This window comes from Protomyctophum parallelum (assembly GCF_964188405.1).
Source record: "Protomyctophum parallelum genome assembly, chromosome: 11".
In the NCBI taxonomy this organism is placed as follows: Eukaryota; Metazoa; Chordata; class Actinopteri; order Myctophiformes; family Myctophidae; genus Protomyctophum; species Protomyctophum parallelum.
Window position 1 is genome coordinate 47,263,887 of NC_139707.1, and position 19,011 is coordinate 47,282,897.

Genomic DNA, 19,011 nt, shown 5'->3' on the forward strand with positions numbered 1-19,011 from the left:
TATCCTCTGGAACATCCGTCAGATGTATTTCCCCCGGATACAATATTTTCCCGACCAATCACAACACTTGTTTCATTTGCGAAGAATGTAAACTGATTTGTATAGCATCAACGTCATTTCCTTGGGCGATACAAATGATAGTCTTTTCAGCGTAGGTCTTGCCCAGGGTGTGCCCAGGTTACTAGGCCTAATAAATATACCGGGTCAACCTCCTCCACTAAATGAGAATGTTCTGGTTCTGTTTCAGGGCCGGGCCGGTCTACCAGGCATACCGGGCCAGAAGGGCTCAGACGGACCCCAAGGCAGAGACGGTACACCGGGACTGGACGGTTTCCCTGGTCCTCATGTACGTTCGTCTGCACCTGCTTTTTTACTCGCATTACTGTACTTAACCCATTCTGAACGGGAACCCCTCTTGGTGTTTATAGCATTGTCATGCTTTAGCTATTGAAAAAATAGCAGATCTACAAGCTCATAGCGCGCCACCGAGTGGCGCGCTATGAGCTGTTATAGATCTGCTATTTTTCAAAAGTTGTGAAAATGTATATTTCAGAGCGAATGTTTTTAACTAAAATATTGGCTCCTGGGGGGGGGGGGTCCCTGGAACTACATATTTTGAGATGGGGGTCCGTGGCTTAATAGAGATCATTCTGGGGGTCCTTGACATGAAAAAGGTCGAGCACCAACTGACATAGAAACATGTTTTTTCAGAAAAAATTAGAAGCCTTTTTTTTAATCGACCTCAGTCCAAAATGGGTTAAAGCAATTTACCGCAGCAATCTTTTAAATGGAGGATAAGCCCTTCACATAAGAACGCTCCCAAAAAGATCCCGCATATGCTCATGAATAAAATGAAAAAAGACTAGTAGCTGTTTTCAGTGGATAAGAGGGGGGGGGGGGGGGGGGTTTAAAATATATAAATTATAATAGCACGGGACACTTTGGTCGCTTGTATTGTCTCTTTCATATCATTTCCCAGATGATGAAGGCAGAGGTTGTGGATTTTAAACTTATCTTGTTCTTAGAATACGCTGTGGGTTTTTAACCTCATTCATGGAGGGTGGGATTCCTTTGGTTGGTTTTAATTTCAATGTGGGAGGAGGTGGAGGGAGGAGGTAGAGGGAGGAGGTGGTGTTTTAATTTTCAATGTGGGAGGAGGTGGAGGGAGGAGGTGGAGGGTGGTGTCCGTCTGTCCGTCGCCTTTGTTTGGAATTCAATGGAACTTTAACCGTTTTCCATCTCACTGCAGGGAGCAAAGGGCCCGGCAGGTGACAAGGGTGAGAGGGTGAGTAATATTGTTCTTCAAGTTCTGAATTAAATGACATTTCAAGCATATAATATTATTCACCAAAAAAGCAATCGAACATTATGAGGCAGTTGAGTGCTGAAATGAATGACCAAGCCACGCAACCAGCTGGCATTCTGCATGTTCTCTATGTCGTAGACTAGAGGCTACGATACATGTTAAACACTGACTACATCTATACTTAATATCATGGTGTAGACTAGAGTATAAATGATGTGGTTAATTACAGTACATTAGTGGTTAGTTATTTATCTTGTTCTGGTTACAGGGTGATGCAGGTCGAGATGGTACTGGTCAGACTGGACTGTTTAGTTATTTTTTATCTTGTTCTGGTTACAGGGTGATGCAGGTCGAGATGGTACTGGTCAGACTGGACTTCCAGGTCCACCTGGACCTCCAGGGCAGATCATCTACCAGAGTGGTGTAAGTCACACAAAGATAAACCATAACCAATCATCATAATCATAATTCTAACAATGTCTGAGTGTCCGTGTGTGTGTCTGTCAGAAACACAGCCGTAGCTCCTTACTGCCTGCACCAATCACTCCCACCTTTCACACAGGCATTGACCATATGATGGAGGGCGTAACGAAGCCCTTTTTTTCGATTTGACACATTAATGATTATTTATTAATGTATTAGTCAATTACAAACGCACCCGGGCGCAGTACCCCCCACGGCCACAAGGGGGGGGGGGGGGGGGGGGGGGGGCTAGTAGTTATAATACAACGGGTAAGGGCTAGTAGTTATAATTATACAACAGGTCGTTTCGAGGAAGCAATCTGATTGGTTGAAACAGCCATCTAGGCGTGCTTCAAACCAGCATCCTTGAACGGCTAACAGCTGCTCTGTTCTTCCAGAGCGCAGCAAACTCGGTGGCTAGGCTAGACTGTCATTCAAAAATATATTATGTTTTTCTAAGGGTAACTGTGGTTTAACTGTGGAGTAATACCAACACTTCTCAGTGTTAGCCGAGTTCATATACTAACTACGTACTTCCATACTCAATTTCTGTAAAGATTTATTTGCAGTGGCTCAGGGGTAGAGTGGCTGGATGGTAACCGCAAGGTTGCCAGTTCAAAACCCTGTGGGCTCCCCCAGAGTCAGTGTCGAAGTGTCCTTGAGCAAGACACTGAACCCTTAATTCCTCCTGATGTGCTGGGTGGTATACCTTGCATGGTTTCCTCCGCCATCGGTGTGTGAATGTGTGTGTGAATGTAATGCACAGTCTATGTAAAGCGCCTTGGATAAAGGCGCTATATAAATGCACCATTTACCATTTTTGTTTTGAAATGGGGAAACCAAAGGTGCTTCTGCCAGCTGTGAGGCTGTACTGCAGAGCTGCAGAGCTGCAGGGCTGCAGAGCTGCAGAGCTGCAGAGCTGCAGAGCTGCTGGGCTGCAGAGCTGCAGAGCTGCAGAGCTGCCACTGTCCGATTTATAATTGGGAGTTTTCCATCTTTGATTAATGTCCTCTGTGTGTCCCTGCAGTACGACGGCGGTGTTGGAAACGCCGGGCCTCAGGTGGGTGTTGGAAAGTTCACACGCTTTAACACCCCGCACTCAACATAACTGCATAAATATTACCGGGAACAATTTCTACTATTTAAACATTAGTCATTAGGGTTATGGTTGATTTATGCCTGTGATTGTTGTGCGTGCGCTGTATCTATGGGCAGATGCACTGAGACCCCTTTTCCACCAGTTGGTTCCCAATGGGAACCGGTTCAGTTCTTTTTGGTTTTTAGTCCATGAGCCAGAGCTCCAAAATTGGTGGGCAAACTATACCTATATTAAATTGTTTATAGGATCAATACAAGTAAATTAATACATGATAACCCTTCCACAGTAGTAGCTTTTTCATGTTTTTGATTATTTTGCATATTATCCTACATAATGCCTCATTTGCATATTAAAAAATGTAAAATTTGTAATAGAATACATCATTGTCTTCGTGTAAGTACTCAATTGGGGAAGTTTAATGGTGATAACAATCTAATATAGGTATGGTTTTGCCTACTCAATTCATAATTAACGTTTCAATTTTGGAGATCTGGCTCATGGACTAAAAACCAAAAAGAACTGAACCGGTTCCCACTAAGAACCAACCGGTGGAAAAGGGGCCATATTGTTCTGGGAGATATCTAGAAGCCCTTGTGGGTTACATTATTGGTTCCCAAAGTGGGGTCCGGGGACCCCTAGGGTACTTGAGGGAGTTTCAGGGGGGACCCAGCTCAGTTAGACAAAATGGACCCTTATGGTCTGTAACTCTGAGAGTGTACAAATGGAACCAAATGGACCCGAACGGGTCAATTTGGTTCCATTTGTACACTCTCAGAGTTAAATTAACAGTGGTTTTACAATATAAATCGGGGTACCAGAGATAGAAATGCCATTAAATCGGGGGTCCGTATCATAATGCGTGTGAAACTGGGGGTCCTTGAAATAAATATGTTTCGGAATCAATGCTAGAGCCGTAAAAATCATCCCATATCGAGGTCACTGGCATGTAGCACTTGCCCTAGCCTAGCCCCTTAGATAGCACTTTATGTAGACTTAGATAGTATTTTAGACAGACTTATAGCTCGTTACGTAGACGGCACTAGAATTGCTTTTTATGTAGTCATAGCACTTCATATAGTACACATGTATATTGTATAATATATAATATAGTATAGTATGTATAGCTGACATAGATACTCCACTGTTACGTTCTTAGTTTATACATGATCCATGATAACTACTTTTTATATATGTGATGTATGCCATGCTTTTGTTTTTTGCTTAAATGTAAGTTTAGCAGACGTTCTGGATCAAGAGCGTCTGATAAATGCCTAAATTGTAAATTGTCTAATAAATGTTGATTTGGGGACCTTGACACGAAAAGGTTTGGGAACCAATGTATTATTTATATGACAAGATAACTGAGCCATCTTTTTTATTTTTTCTTCCCAGGGAGGCCCCGGTACGCCAGGCCAAGCTGGGTTCCCTGTAAGTCTGAATCCCTTTTGCTAAACCGTCCGCTACACAGAAAAGTCCTGAGAGTGTACAAATGGAACCAAATGGACCCAAATGGGCCCGTAGGCTAAACCCCATTTGGTTCCATTATTTTGTGCCCTCACAGAGTTAAAATGATTACATTGACACTGTGTATTTAACAGTGTATTTGAACCATGTTTTAGATAATTCATGACTATTGTTCCACCAATAACAATACGCATTTGACATGTCCTGTCAGGGCCCGATTGGACCAAAGGGTGATACTGGACAAATAGGTCCACCAGGCTATGGATTCAAGGTAATAACTTAATTAGCTTTTTTACATTTTTTTTTTTTTTTTACCAACTGTATACTGTATATCCCTTCCAGAGCCGGGCCTATATAGTGTATATATAGTATAGAATCAAACCAATATTTAAGCAATATGCCACAAGAGGGTGTGGTTTACAGTAATTTTACAACAACTAAGTGGCGTTGTTAGCACTCAGCTGTTCTAAAATCACTATAAACCACAACCCTATGTGGCGTATTGCTTTTATAAAATTGTTGCTAAATTTGGCACCGTGAAAATAATAAACATATCTCAGTTAAAAATAGTTTTCAACAAGAATTTCACTTCAATAATCATTTGAATGATTTACAATGTTACTAGATGTTACTTCTTTTTAATGTTTGGCACAATAATACTGATTTGGTGTTTCAGGGTGAGAAGGGCGAGCCGGGCCAGATTGTTGGACCTGATGGAAACCACCTGCAGCTGGGAGGCCTCACGGGTCAGAAGGTAAAAACGTCTCCCTTTATTGACTCAAATCTAATCGAGCTGTTGTTGTGACTTTTATGTCACCTCGCTTGTAGGAATTCTGTTTCTGAAAATGTTATGAATTTCAATGCTACACTGATACCTTGAACTGCCGACACTTTATTGTTCTATGTGTACCATGTGCTTTTATTTTTTACTGTGTTTTATGTGATTCATGTTACCTGCCTGTGTTATGCCTTGCTGTAAACCAAATCGCCCCTCGGGGACAAACAAATAAATTAACCTGAACTTACTGTGTCTAAATCATTCATATCAGTTCACTAATACATTAATAACCTCTCTATGTAGGGAGACAGAGGGCCGTCTGGACCTGTTGGACCCACCGTAAGTTCTACTATTCATTTAATTTAAGAAACCTAGTCATTTAAACATAAAGCAATTTGAGATGTCTAGTCACGTTCTCGCTGTTATTCTAACTCTGAGAGGTTACAAACGGGACCCTTACGCGTCCAAATAGGTCTAATTAGTTAGTTCCGTTTGGAGACAATCAGAGTTAAAGACACACTGAAGATTTTACTGTTTTTGTTTGAAGAGAGAGAGAGAGAGAGAGAGAAAAGGAGTCCGCTCACTGTGTCATTTTCCAAAAGTCTTCATTTTTATTACCACCACAGTGTGATGTTTTGAGCTTGGAAGCTTTTCCTCAGACAATGGTAATAAAAATGTATACTTTAGGTACATGACCGAGTTTGTGGCAGGGCTGTCACGATTACACATTTAAGCTGACGATTAGTTGACACAAATAATTGCGCTTAACAATTTAATTGTGTATTTCTGTTTGACTTTTAGGCTTCGTAATCAAATAATGCACAGGGCAGATATGACCACTTGAATATACAAAGAAATCACTGACACATTTAATCATTTTGTCTACGAGCTTATTGTAAGCTTGTAGATATTTCTGCTGGTCACTATGTTCTCACCTGGTTGTGTTTGCTGGTCTCTATAGGGTCACTATGGTCCTCCTGGTATCAAAGGAGAATTTGGAATGCCTGGCAGACCTGTAAGTACTCTTTTGACTGATGTATTTTAAGACTGAAAACATAATGGATACCATCACGTTGCTGTCTCAGTGTACTCTGCAAACTTCGAATGAAGCCTAATTCATAGCTATTTATCATTTATCTTGACGATACGTTCTCCCTGGTGTTGTTGCTTGTAAGGCAGGTGCCATAAACAACGTTTGAAGTGTGCATTGTGTAGAACATGAACGCAAGAAATAATGAAAAAGAAAACTCACCATGCAACCGTGCTGATCCTGCCCCAGACACGGCCCATTCTCCTGGGAGTGACGAACATATAAAACAAAGCCAAATCAGCCAACAGACTAGACTATTGAGTGATGGCTACTGTACTTGAATTTTGGGTTGACTTCTACAGAGGATCCATCTTCTCCCTGTGCCTCGTTTGTGGAGAGAAGCTATCAAACCATACTAGGGTTCAAAAAGCTCAAAGTTCAAACCGCAAAACTGGCCAGTTTAACGAGACACGGCGCCAAGGTTTCTGAAAAGCTTGTAAGGTTCACCCTTGTCCATCCGTGTGTCTGTCCACGTGTCCATCTTTGTACAGCTAATTTCGGACACTGTAATGTCTCTTTAGTACGAGAGTGCATGAGAGTACAAATATTTTGTTTTGGTTCGTCATATTTTAGTCCCGGGATGCAGGCGTGGTCTTTCAGATGAGTCCCAGGGACATTTTATGAGTCCCACTTCAACGACGTTAGGAGTCATAATTTTCACATTTTTCATTTTATATGGTTATAAATAATGTGGTTCTATTCATGTAGAAAACAGAAGAAGAAATGATTATTATTAACTAAAGCTAGCAAAATAAACTAGAATAAAAACCAGTACAGTAGTGCATCCCGTGCAGAAGTCGTTGTTTTATTGCGTCCCTTAACTATAAACTTCGTTTTGGGATGCAAACTGTTTAGTATGGGTATACTGGTGGGGTACAATGGGTATACTGGTGGGGTACAATGGGATACTGGTGGGGTACAATGGGTATACTGGTGTGCCATGGAGTATTTTGGCTATAAAAAGTGTGCCCTGACAGAAACAGGTTGCAGGAACAGTATTATTATTATGTTGTGATGCAGAAAAGCATTGCTTAAAGTGTTGTCTCTTCAGGGTCGTCCTGGTGTGAACGGATACAAGGGAGAGAAAGGAGACGGCGGCTCTGGGACCGGCTATAGTTACCCTGTAAGTATCAAAACCTATGTGTAAAAAAAACATGTTAAACACTCCGATTGCCCGGGGTTATTTAATCCATTAAATCATAGCGCCCAGCGATTTATAGCAGCGGAGCACATTTACCGACGGACCGGATGTTATTCCCGGATGTGGCTGTAGCAGCTAGATGTAGCCAAAACACTCTAGAGCCCATCGACAACAACGGGAGGCATGATTACATCTAACGCGACTATCGACGGGACCGCGGTGGGCCGTCTAACACAGGATCTTTTCTTAGAATTGGACGAGATGATTTAGATCAAGAGTTATTGACGTTTTAAGATTTTCGGCCTCGTCGGCAAAACAGGGGGGGGGGCATTTTGGATGTCGTCCCACTGTTGCACAACATCGAATGTTGTGCAACAGGCGCTCCCAGGCTGTGGAGCGATGCGATCGGCTTTGATATCAATAACCTCCGTCTTTTTGATAAAACTTCGTCCTGGGCGCTGGGTGTTAAATTGAAAGGACGGTGAACTTCGTCCTGGGCGATCGGGGTGTTAAGAAAAAAAAGGCATCATATTGCGTTGTTCCTTCACGCCAGCAGTCAATTTTGTAACACAATGTGCGAGTTGTTAAAATCGTGAATTATGAAGTATGAACTATAATAGTCGAACCATTAATTCTGGTATTTTAGCAACCTCACTCATTTCCTCATGCTGTATTTAGATTAAAAAGACATTATGCAGTAAAAAATCATCTGTTAATTCATGCATTAGTAACTAGTCAAATGAACAGATTTTTAGGTGTGATAAATAGTGAATGATTGTCTGTGTCGCCACTTCTAGGGACCCGCCGGTCCACCTGGCCCGCCCGGACCACCTGGACCACAGGTCCCCATCGATCGCTTCAATGTGAGTACTTTGATTGATTGATTGATTAGACAGAAATGTTAAACAGCAGCAGTCAAACACTTTAGGGCTCAAATTTTCGTCACCGCTAAACCTCTTATCCCTAAACTTCTTTGCCTTTTTCTTTTTTACTATTTTGAAAAACATTTTTGAATAGTTCAACTAGCCAATCTACATTGACACCTTGTGAGCTTGTAGACTGGCCATTTTAACTATTCAAAAATGTTTTGCAAAATAGTAAAGAAAAAAAAAGGCAAAGAAGTTTAGGGATAAGGGGTTTAGCGGTGACGAAAATGGAGCCCTTTGTCTAAAAGGGATAGCACAAAAAGTCTTGTTTCCATTTAGCCCATTTTGACCTGAGATCAGATTCTAAAAATGTCTTCTACATCCTGACAGTTTTCTGAAAAAGCTATGTTTCTATGTCAGTCGTTTTTTTCTTTTTTAAATAGAAGACCTACAAGCTCGTAGCACGCCACTCGGTGGCGCGCTATGAGCTTGTAGATCTGCTATTTTTCAATAGCTAAAGCATAACATAACATAATGCTAACACCAAAAGGGGTTCCTGCCCAAAATGGCCTACACACAATGTATTTATTAGACTAATTGCACTTGAAATGTCTCTTCTTACTAGTTACCTTCCTGTCTTGGTTTGAAGCATTACCTCTGATGTCATTATTATTATTTTGTTAATTCTGTTTTATTTCATTTTTAAGCGCTATGACGATACATCAAGGAATTATCCAGGTATGCCCCAAAGCACGCACACACGCACGCACGCACGCACGCATGCAATGTACACACATGCACGAGTTAAAACGTGTATAATTTTAATTATATTATATGTAAATGATTGTCTCTGTTGTAGCAACCAAAGGGGAGAAAGGTGACGCGGGAGCCGCTGGACTTCCAGGGATCCCAGGTATAATTAATTTCAGAATAAAATACACACAGGTATAATTAATTTCAGAATAAAATACACACAGGTATAATTCATTTCAGAATTAAATACACACAGGTATAATTCATTTCAGAATAAAATACACACAGGTATAATTAATTTCAGAATAAAATACACACACTACCAGCCAGCGTTAACGTTTAGTACTATTATGGCTTTTGTAACTTTCTGAAGTTTGACACTAATTCACATTTTGTTTAACCTTTTGACAGGATCAAGTTTTGATGTCTACAAATTCAAGGTGAGAGTGATCGCATACTAAACACGTTGAAAACACCCAATCAGGCATTTTTTCCCGTTTTTGGGATTTTGTGTGATCCAAATGGTGTATTATGGACATGAATCCATTCATTAACTATCATTGTAAATGTGTTGTAGGTATTATGTATGTACTGAAACCCACTTTTACTTGTGTTTTATCGAAGATAAATGTTTCTTGCTTGTATTCAGATTGTGCATAATGCTAATTTCTAATTTCTGCGTCCAACAGGACGAACTGAAGGGAGAGCGTGGAGATGGCGGCGGCAAGGGAGATAAAGGAGAGCCGGGCGGCGGCGGCGGTTATTACGACCCTCGTTATGGCCAGCAGGGAACACCTGGCCAACCTGGCTTACCCGTGAGTACCGGCTGTTGGAGGAAAACGTTGTTTAGACGTCACGTTATTCATCCGCTTTCCCCACGTCCCTCTTGTGATGATGTCATTATGGGTGAACATTTTCCAAAGGTTTCAAGACTAGCGACGAGAGGCTGATCTACAAGCTCACAACGCATGCAACGTGTTGTGAGCTTTAAAGGTGTAGTGAATAATAATATAATGATAATTATACCACAGGCCGTTTCGAGGAAGCAATCCGATTGGTTGAAACAGCCTTCTAGCCGTGGGTTAAACCAGCACCGTTCACCACCTAATCAAAACAAACAATTCAGCTGCTCTGTTCTCCCAGAGCGCTAGCAAACTCGGTGTCTAGGCTAGATAGTTTCTTGGGAACATTTGTGGTCGTAGTGACTACATCTGTCATTAAAAAAATATATTCTTTCAGCGATTTTCTTAGTTTTAAGGGTAACTGTTGTATAATTGCAATATTACACTTCATTTCAGTGATGCTTGCGGAACTCGACTACGTCTCGTTTCTGACCGCATCACTGTCGTGGCAATAATCACGTTAACCCACACCCTCTCGTGTAATATTGCTTAAATATGTTTTTCACACTTTTAGACCTGCATATCCGTGGTCATCATATGGGCATACCTAACAATGGATGCCAAAAAAATTGTCAAATTCTTATTTTTTTTGTGTTTTTATATCAAAAGTCCATAAAAATATTTCTTTAGTTACTTCCTGAAAACGAAAACGTGCTGGGTGGTGATGAAATGTCGAGCTCACCAGTTTGATTCCCATGCTTCATATTGTCCTCCTCCACAGCTGGTTTTGATGAAAGAACTACTCCGTTTTTAATCTCATTCAAGATGACATCCATACTCGTTTTAAACTTAATCATCACGCTAAAATATGTATATAGGTTAGAAATAATCCCCTGGCTTTGCCTCACGTCTCTCTGTCACTTTGTTTACAAACTAAACTGCACGTGAGAGACTTCCTCTCCCATAGCCTGGAGGGATGCGACGCTCTTGATTGGTTCAGAAACTTCAGAGCCAGCGTTTCAAGCTGAAACTTCAAAATAAAATGCCCACCATTTCCGTTTCCCTACACCTTTAATAGATCAGCTATTTCGCTATTTGTCATAAACATTGTGCATAATACAAAGCATTGCTTCTTCTATATACATGTGTACATTAATTCACCATAACTTATCATGTGTCTCAGGGTGTGTACATTAATTCACAATAACTTCTCATGTGTCTCAGTGTGTGTACATTCATTCACCATAACTTCTCATGTGTCTCAGGGTGTGTTCATTAATTCACCATAACTTCTCATGTGTCTCAAGGTGTGTACAGTACATTCATTCACCATAACTTCTCATGTGTCTCAGGGTCCAAAGGGAGACACCATCATGGGCCCTCCTGGACCCCAGGGACCACCCGGGGCCCCTGGGATCGGTTATGACGGACGTCCAGGCGCCCCTGGCTCTCCAGGAGCTCCCGGGCCTCCAGGGTCCCCTTCACTGCCCGGGGCTTACAGGCCCAACCACCGTACGTAAAAGTGTGTGTGTGTGTGTGTGTGTGTGTGTGTGTGTGTGTGTGTGTGTGTGTGTGTGTGTGTGTGTGTGTGTGTGTGTGTGTGTGTGTGTGTGTGTGTGTGTGTGTGTGTGTGTGTGTGTGTGTGTGTGTGTGTGTGTGTGTGTGTGACTGTGTGTGTGACTGTGTGTGTGTGTGTTCTCTTCTAAACATTGAGCTCTGTGGTGGTTCAGTGGTTATCAAGCGAGTTAAAGGAGTTCTTGAAATGACTGTATTTATAAAATAGTAATGGCCGACTCTTTGTTTCCCTGTTCTAGCCGTCAGTATTCCGGGCCCCCCCGGTCCTCCTGGCATTCCTGGAAACCCTGGGCTCTCCTCTGGGGTAGGTGATGTCACCGTCTTCAAATAACCCTCCCATGGAGGTTTATTTTTATTTATTTTAGAGGGGCCGCTAGCCCCTCCTATACAAAGGTTTAATGTTTGTCTTTAGTTCAATGTTTGTTTTGTAAACGAAATTGACCATGAAGTGAGAATGTACGTCACTCATAATGTGTCATTTAACTAAGTCATATTGTCTCATTATTGTTAATGGCGTTTAATGTTTGTGTTGGCACCGTTTGTTTTACGTCACCATTACATCACCATAATCAACATGAGTTAGACTTTTAATATATTAGCGGCCCTCACTTCACGTGGGTGTGATTTTTATTTATTGTTGAGGGGCGCTAGCCCCTCCTATAGACAGGTTATACAGACCCACAGAGATAGAGATCAGTAAGGAAGGGTCTATTCTTTTTCCAACTATCAGCCATGCGTGGGGACCCCCTGGAACCCCCTCAAGGACCCCTGGTGGTCCGCTGACCCCACTTTGAGAAACCATACAGTACATACACATTTAGTACACCAGGGGGCGCTAGCCCCTCCTATATACACAGCTTTTGTCCCCACACGTCTCATATTTTCCATTGACAATGAAAGGAGAAATTAGGTCATAATTATGTCCAAATTTACGTCAAACATGACGTAACTTTGTGACAAACCAAACATTAAACTCCATTGACGATGAAGGGAAAATGTACGTCATATGTAGACTAGCAAATCGGCTAACCAATCACAGGAATCCAGTTGTTCATGAGATGATGTATGATGATAAGAGCGCCCCTCACTTCACACGGGTGTGATTTTTTTTTCCTTCCCTCTACACCACATCTCTTTGCCATCTGTTAGCTTGTAGATCTGCTACTTTCACCACGTGTTTGCCCCAGGAATAGGAACACTGGTTTTCATGCCGTTAAATAATTAAAAACTAAAGACATTATATCGTATCTTAAAGTATATTATCCCATTTTGGGCGGGAACCCATTTTGGTGTTTTAAGCTTTATATTATGCTTTAGCTATTGAAAAATAGCAGATCTACAAGCTCGTAGCGCGGCACTAATTGTGAAAATGTGGCACAAATCTTTGAATATATATTATTTCAGAGCGAACGTTTTTAACTCAAATCTTTGAATAATATATTCTTTCAGAGCCAACGTTTTTAACTCAAATCTTTGCTTCTAAAGTATATTATATACTCATATCCTGCTAAAATACACAGAGCTGGCGAGAGCCATTCTAAAGTTCAAAACAATGGCTTTCTGAGGTTTCAGCCAGGGGTACTTCTTTAGTTTAAACTAATCTCCCGTGCATTTGTTCTCCCCCAGGTGACGGTGCTGAAGTCATACGACACCATGATTAACACCGCCAGGCACCAGGCAGAGGGCAGCCTCGTCTACATCATCGACAAGTCAGACCTTTACCTGAGAGTCCGCGACGGACTCCGCCAAGTCATGGTACATTTCAGTCATATACTGTACAACCCGCCAAGTCATGGTACATTTCAGTCATATACTGTACAACCCGCCAAGTCATGGTACATTTCAGTCATATACTGTACAACCCGCCAAGTCATGGTACATTTCAGTCATATACTGTACAACCCGCCAAGTCATGGTACATTTCAGTCATATACTGTACAACCCGCCAAGTCATGGTACATTTCAGTCATATACTGTACAACCCGCCAAGTCATGGTACATTTCAGTCATATACTGTACAACCCGCCAAGTCATGGTACATTTCAGTCATATACTGTACAACCCGCCAAGTCATGGTACATTTCAGTCATATACTGTACAACCCGCCAAGTCATGGTACATTTCAGTCATATATACATATATGTACAGTCTATTATAGTGTACAACCCGTTTGTTCACCCATGACATGGCCGTGATACAGTATGTTCCGTTGGGGTTGAACTCTCACACCCATCCCAGTGTGTGTCGGGCTATAATATTTCATGTGCTACAGTATGCCGTTTTCGCAATAATTTATTGAATGCAATTTCAAGTCGTATACCAGAGGCCACGGCGCTCACTGATGGTGGTGGGGGTCTCTTCAGTCGGAGAGACCACCACGCACTAGGGCATTAATCAGACCAGTGTGTGTCCAGTGGAAACCTTGTGTGAATCTGATCTCAGGTCAGAATGGGTTAATCAGACCAGTGTGTGTCCAGTGGAAACCTCGCGTGAATCTGATCTCAGGTCAGAATGGGTTAATCAGACCAGTGTGTGTCCAGTGGAAACCTCGCGTGAATCTGATCTCAGGTCAGAATGGGTTAAGCAACTAGTCGACTAGTTAATCCACTAGTCGACCTTGTTGGCACTAGTTGACTAGTTATTTTTTTCCCCCCGATTTCGTAGGCCTCAAGATCAGGTAGATAATAGTTATAGTATATAGTATAGTAGTATATAGTCACCAATGTACAGTGTACACAGTTTTAAAATGTACAAATATTTATTTTCAATATATATATATATATAATTTTTTTGACATAATAGGTAGTTAACCCATTTAGACCTGAGTTAAAAACATTTACTTTGATAGAATATATATTCAAAGATTTGCGCCACATTTTTACGATTTTTCAAAAATAGCAGACCTACAAGCTTGTAGATCTGCTATTTTTCAATAGCTAAATTATAACATAATGTTTAAAACACCGAAAGGGGTTCCCGCCCCAAAATGGGTTAAACAACTAGTCGACTAGTAAAAATGACTAGAAGTGAATGCCCTGCCACGCACCAGGACGTGGCCTGCTGTCCCGTGGAACCATTCTTTGTCGTTTGTTTGCCAGCCAAGGCAACCTGTGTACCAAAAGAATCCTCCATACACTTTCTCACTGTAATTCAAAGTGTTCATATTTTCTGACTGTGTTTTTCCATCACACAGCTTGGAGACTACAGCCCCTTCTACAACGCTGGGGTACGTTTGACACTCGAGTGAATGAATTGGCTTTTTACTGTATTATCACAGCACTCATGTGGCAAAGGCCATTCAGGATTGATTGATTGATTGATTGATTGATAATTTTATTAGACAATAAAGATGCGAGCGGTACCGGGTACAGTCAAGCACAGCACTGGTCCAAAAGGACAGCACCGAAGAAAGACCTTAGCGGTCTTGTTTCCATTCGGGTCCCATGCATTCATTCACAATGTGTGACAACAAACAAATAAGATTTCTCAAACACATTAAATCTACATTTACAATACTACTTCATTCAAGTAGTATCTGTACATGGATTCCATTCTTTACAGTATGAAAATGACTTGAAACTAGTTTATCATAATTGAGTACCACAGACGAAAAAGTCCAAATTTCATTCTGACCCCTCCACGAAAAGGCCTCGTTGTCCTGAACCCTTATCTATCATTTATACATTATGGATCAATAGTGTGCACTTAGACTGTTTTTCGTCTGTGGCATTATTATATGTGGCTTTTTAATTTTTCATATTTTTTTTATTCAAATTAGAATGCTCATTAAACTTTGAGGTACAAGTTACTGTCTGCGCGAAAGGTTTTACCGTAATAAACCCATTGATTTCAACCATATTTCCCAGCAGACAGACCGATGTAAATGTCATGGCATGCTGTGTGACCTTGTGTTTGTCCTTGTGGTTTCCAGACCAACGAGGTGGCTCCGTCTCAGGACCAGTCCCTCCCACGCCACCCCCCCGTGGAGCAGCCCCCCAGGAGGCCGGAGCCGGTTATTCCCAGATATCCAGACCAGAGATACCCCTCCCAGCCCGAGATCCGCTACCCCGTCACTCCCGCACGCCGCCCGAACCCGCCGCCGGTACCAGCTAAGCCGGCGGGCCACGTGCACACCTCAGGGCCCGGGGTGAGTATCTGATGCTCGGATAATCGGATCGGACCACGATGTCACATGAAAGTTTCTCTAGTAGGGAACCATGAAGGCTGAAGTAATTCATTTAAAATGTCTCAGGGTGGCGCGGACGGTTAGCTCAACCGTCTGGGCACCTCGGCTGCCGAGCCAGCCGGACGGCGTGCCGCGGGTTCGACTCCCGATCCCTCTCAGTCTAACACGTCACATAAGATAATAGAGACGAGACATACTGTAGTAACTGAGTCTAACACGTCGCATATTAAGGAAAGCCACACTCAGGGGCAGAGCAGACCTGAGTCACACCACAGCAAATCAGACATAAAGGCTCTAGTCTACATGATCGACAATCCACTTCACAACAACTTTACAATCGTGGTAATCCAGCGAGTGAAGTTGATGTAGCACAACCCATTGTTTTCTCAATGGTATTATTGGAACTGTAATAGCAGCATTCCTCCCAAGATGGCGCCCACGTCCCACGTCCATTGAGCTAAATGGACGCGGTGCGTTATCTGGTGAGGGATGCACAGCACACTGTCTCTGTGTGATTAGAAGCAACAGTGTTCACAAGGTCTGACATCAGATCAGTGACCTGAAAAGTCTCATCTGATTGAAACAAAACACAAGGGCAAACTGGTGGCCATATAACCACAATGTCCCTGACTCACCATCGGCTTCAGTGTCATATTTTGTATTGATAATATGATATATAGAGCATATAAATATATATGACTTACACTATTACATTATTTAATTATGTACTTAATTTCGCTGTTGTGAATTATTTTGTTTAGTTTATACCATGTTGGTATTTATCTACTGACGTCAAGCGATGACGCTGTAATAAGTTATAAAGGGGTAGGGTTATATAAGTTTTTTATTTCTCCCTACTCCTTTCCGAACATATAAAAGTTAAAAAAATAAAAATAATTATACTATTTATTATTATACAATTATTTTGTCTAATTTGATCATGTTCGGAATAATTCATTCATTCAGTCATTCATTCATTCATTCCATAACTGCATCATCACGTGTCAACCAAAAAATGCCATGAAATGATGTTAAAAAGACAACACTAAATGAAAATAACTAGGCATATCTGTAGCAAGAGTAAGTAAGGACCATGCAAAGTGGCTCTCTTGTACAAATGAAATGTGTCTCTGCATCTTATTGCAGCTCCATCTGATCGCCCTGAATGCGCCTCAAGGCGGTAACATGCGGGGGATCCGCGGGGCAGACTTCCTCTGCTTCCAGCAGGCCCGCGCCATCGGCCTGAAGGGGACCTTCAGGGCCTTCCTGTCCTCCAAGCTCCAGGACCTCTACAGTATCGTCCGCAAGTCAGACAGAGACAGTCTCCCCATCGTAAACCTCAAGGTAAGTACAGTTACTACCACCGATTATAGAGTTTATCAAGTCAGACAGAGACAGTCTCCCCATCGTAAACCTCAAGGTAAGTACAGTTACTACCACCGATTATAGAGTTTATCAAGTCAGACAGAGACAGTCTCCCCATCGTAAACCTCAAGGTAAGTACAGATACTGCCACCGATTATAGAGTTTATCAAGTCAGACAGAGACAGTCTCCCCATCGTAAACCTCAAGGTAAGTACAGTTACTGCCACCGATTATAGAGTTTATCAAGTCAGACAGAGACAGTCTCGCCATCGTAAACCTCAAGGTGGTAAGTACAGTTACTACAGTATCGTCCGCAAGTCAGACAGAGACAGTCTTCCCATCGTAAACCTCAAGGTAAGTACAGTTACTACCACCCGGGATAGTTTGTGCACGATTTATTATTAATAATAATAATAATAATAAATATTTATTTGTATAGCACCTTTCATGACATGAAATGCTGCTCAAAGTGTTTACACACAGAAAGAAATAAAATAAAAGCAAGGCATATAAAACATTAAAAATAATAGCAGTAATGCAATACAGTGAGGACATGAATAACAAAAAAAAATTAAGATCAATTAAAAGCAAGCGTGTAGAAGTGGGTCTTGAGCTGCGCTTTAAAAATGTCTACAGAGGCTGCATGCCTGTCGAAGGTACAGTGGGAGTTTGTTCCACGCCGTCGGCCCCTAGAAGAAAAAGCAGATTCACCGTATTCTTTTGTTGCCATATTGGATTATAGAGTTTATTGCGTATGTTAATAGGATGATTACTGTGGTGATTGTGCCGTGATGTCTGTCAAAGCCTGATTTATGTTCTCGCTTGCGCTCTTCCGCGAGAACAGTATTTACTATTATATAGTGACGCTACTGTGTTCTCCTATTCATACTAAACAATGATGAGAACAGTATTTTCTATTATATAGTGAAGCTACAGTACTGTGTTCTCCTATTCATACTAAACAATGATGAGAACAGTATTTACTATGATATAGTGAAGCTACAGTACTGTGTTCTCCTATTCATACTAAACAATGATGAGAACAGTATATTTACTGTTATATAGTGAAGCTACTGTGTTCCCCTATTCATACTAAACAATGATGTTCTTCTCTGTCCAGGACCAAACACTGTTTAGCAGCTGGGACGCGGTCTTCAGTGAGAACGGAGGCAGAATGAACGATAATACACCGATCTACTCCTTCGATGGTCGGGACATCCTCAGGGACAGTGCATGGTAGGTTCCTCTGTAGATATCCTCAGGGACAGTGCATGGTAGGTTCCTCTGTAGATACAATGTTATGTTGTGTTGGTAGAATTTATTCACATATTTGCCCTGCCTGCATGCATGCAGGGTATTCTAATCTGTCCTGTCTGTGTGTATGTCTGTCTGTGAACAAAATGTCTTAACCTATTTAGGCCTAAATATCTTCTAAATCCTCCAGTTTTCTGAAATAAATATTTTCAGGATTTTTCTAAAATAGCAGACCTACAAGCTCATAGCGCGCCACTCGGTGGCTATAGTGGATTTACTGGTCGTCTAGTAAACTAGTCGACTAGTTGACTTAATGACCAAGTCTTTCTATGCAATCATTCAGGATGGAGCCAATATAATGAAACAAGACACACTGACTGAACACACTGCAGGATCTGGCATTACTCTGACTCTGCTTTTCTGTGTCTGTCTGTCTCCAGGCCAGAGAAGATGGTCTGGCACGGGTCAAGCAACAAGGGCCACCGGCAGACGGACAACTACTGTGAGACGTGGCGGGCCGGGGACCGGGCCGTGACGGGCCTGGCCTCGTCGCTGCAGAGCGGCCAGCTCCTACAGCAGAGCTCCAGCAGCTGTTCGGCCTCCTACATCGTCCTCTGTATCGAGAACAGCTTCATCACGCACTCCAAATGATAGAAGAGAAGAAAAAAAAAACCGTCCATAATATCGGGGGGCCATCGATTCGTTTCTTTATTTGTTTGTTTGTTTGTTTTGCGGTCCGAGTGAAAACACATTTCAAGATGTCCAAGCAAGCAAGCAAAGGCAGACACAAGTGTGTTCTTTTTTTTTTTTTTTGTCTTTGATAATTTTCC

General features: G+C 41.9%; 1 protein-coding gene across 1 annotated transcript in view; it reads left to right on the forward strand.

The window, feature by feature from the left end:
* Positions 1-19,002, forward strand: part of col18a1a (collagen type XVIII alpha 1 chain a) — a gene marked incomplete at its 5' end in the record, with an annotated part of 56,541 nt that extends 37,539 nt beyond the window's left edge. The window contains 23 exons of the mRNA XM_083776842.1: positions 248-346; positions 1,250-1,285; positions 1,646-1,729; positions 2,796-2,828; positions 4,260-4,295; positions 4,543-4,602; positions 5,008-5,085; positions 5,413-5,448; positions 6,071-6,124; positions 7,251-7,322; positions 8,138-8,203; positions 8,914-8,944; positions 9,066-9,119; positions 9,371-9,399; positions 9,649-9,774; positions 11,154-11,313; positions 11,616-11,680; positions 13,003-13,131; positions 14,570-14,602; positions 15,308-15,523; positions 16,709-16,906; positions 18,048-18,163; positions 18,622-19,002. Coding sequence (XP_083632968.1) covers positions 248-346; positions 1,250-1,285; positions 1,646-1,729; positions 2,796-2,828; positions 4,260-4,295; positions 4,543-4,602; positions 5,008-5,085; positions 5,413-5,448; positions 6,071-6,124; positions 7,251-7,322; positions 8,138-8,203; positions 8,914-8,944; positions 9,066-9,119; positions 9,371-9,399; positions 9,649-9,774; positions 11,154-11,313; positions 11,616-11,680; positions 13,003-13,131; positions 14,570-14,602; positions 15,308-15,523; positions 16,709-16,906; positions 18,048-18,163; positions 18,622-18,832 — 2,022 coding nt within the window. The 3' untranslated portion in view covers positions 18,833-19,002. The remainder of the gene's footprint in view (positions 1-247; positions 347-1,249; positions 1,286-1,645; positions 1,730-2,795; positions 2,829-4,259; positions 4,296-4,542; positions 4,603-5,007; positions 5,086-5,412; positions 5,449-6,070; positions 6,125-7,250; positions 7,323-8,137; positions 8,204-8,913; positions 8,945-9,065; positions 9,120-9,370; positions 9,400-9,648; positions 9,775-11,153; positions 11,314-11,615; positions 11,681-13,002; positions 13,132-14,569; positions 14,603-15,307; positions 15,524-16,708; positions 16,907-18,047; positions 18,164-18,621) is intronic.
* Positions 19,003-19,011: the final 9 nt, after the last annotated feature.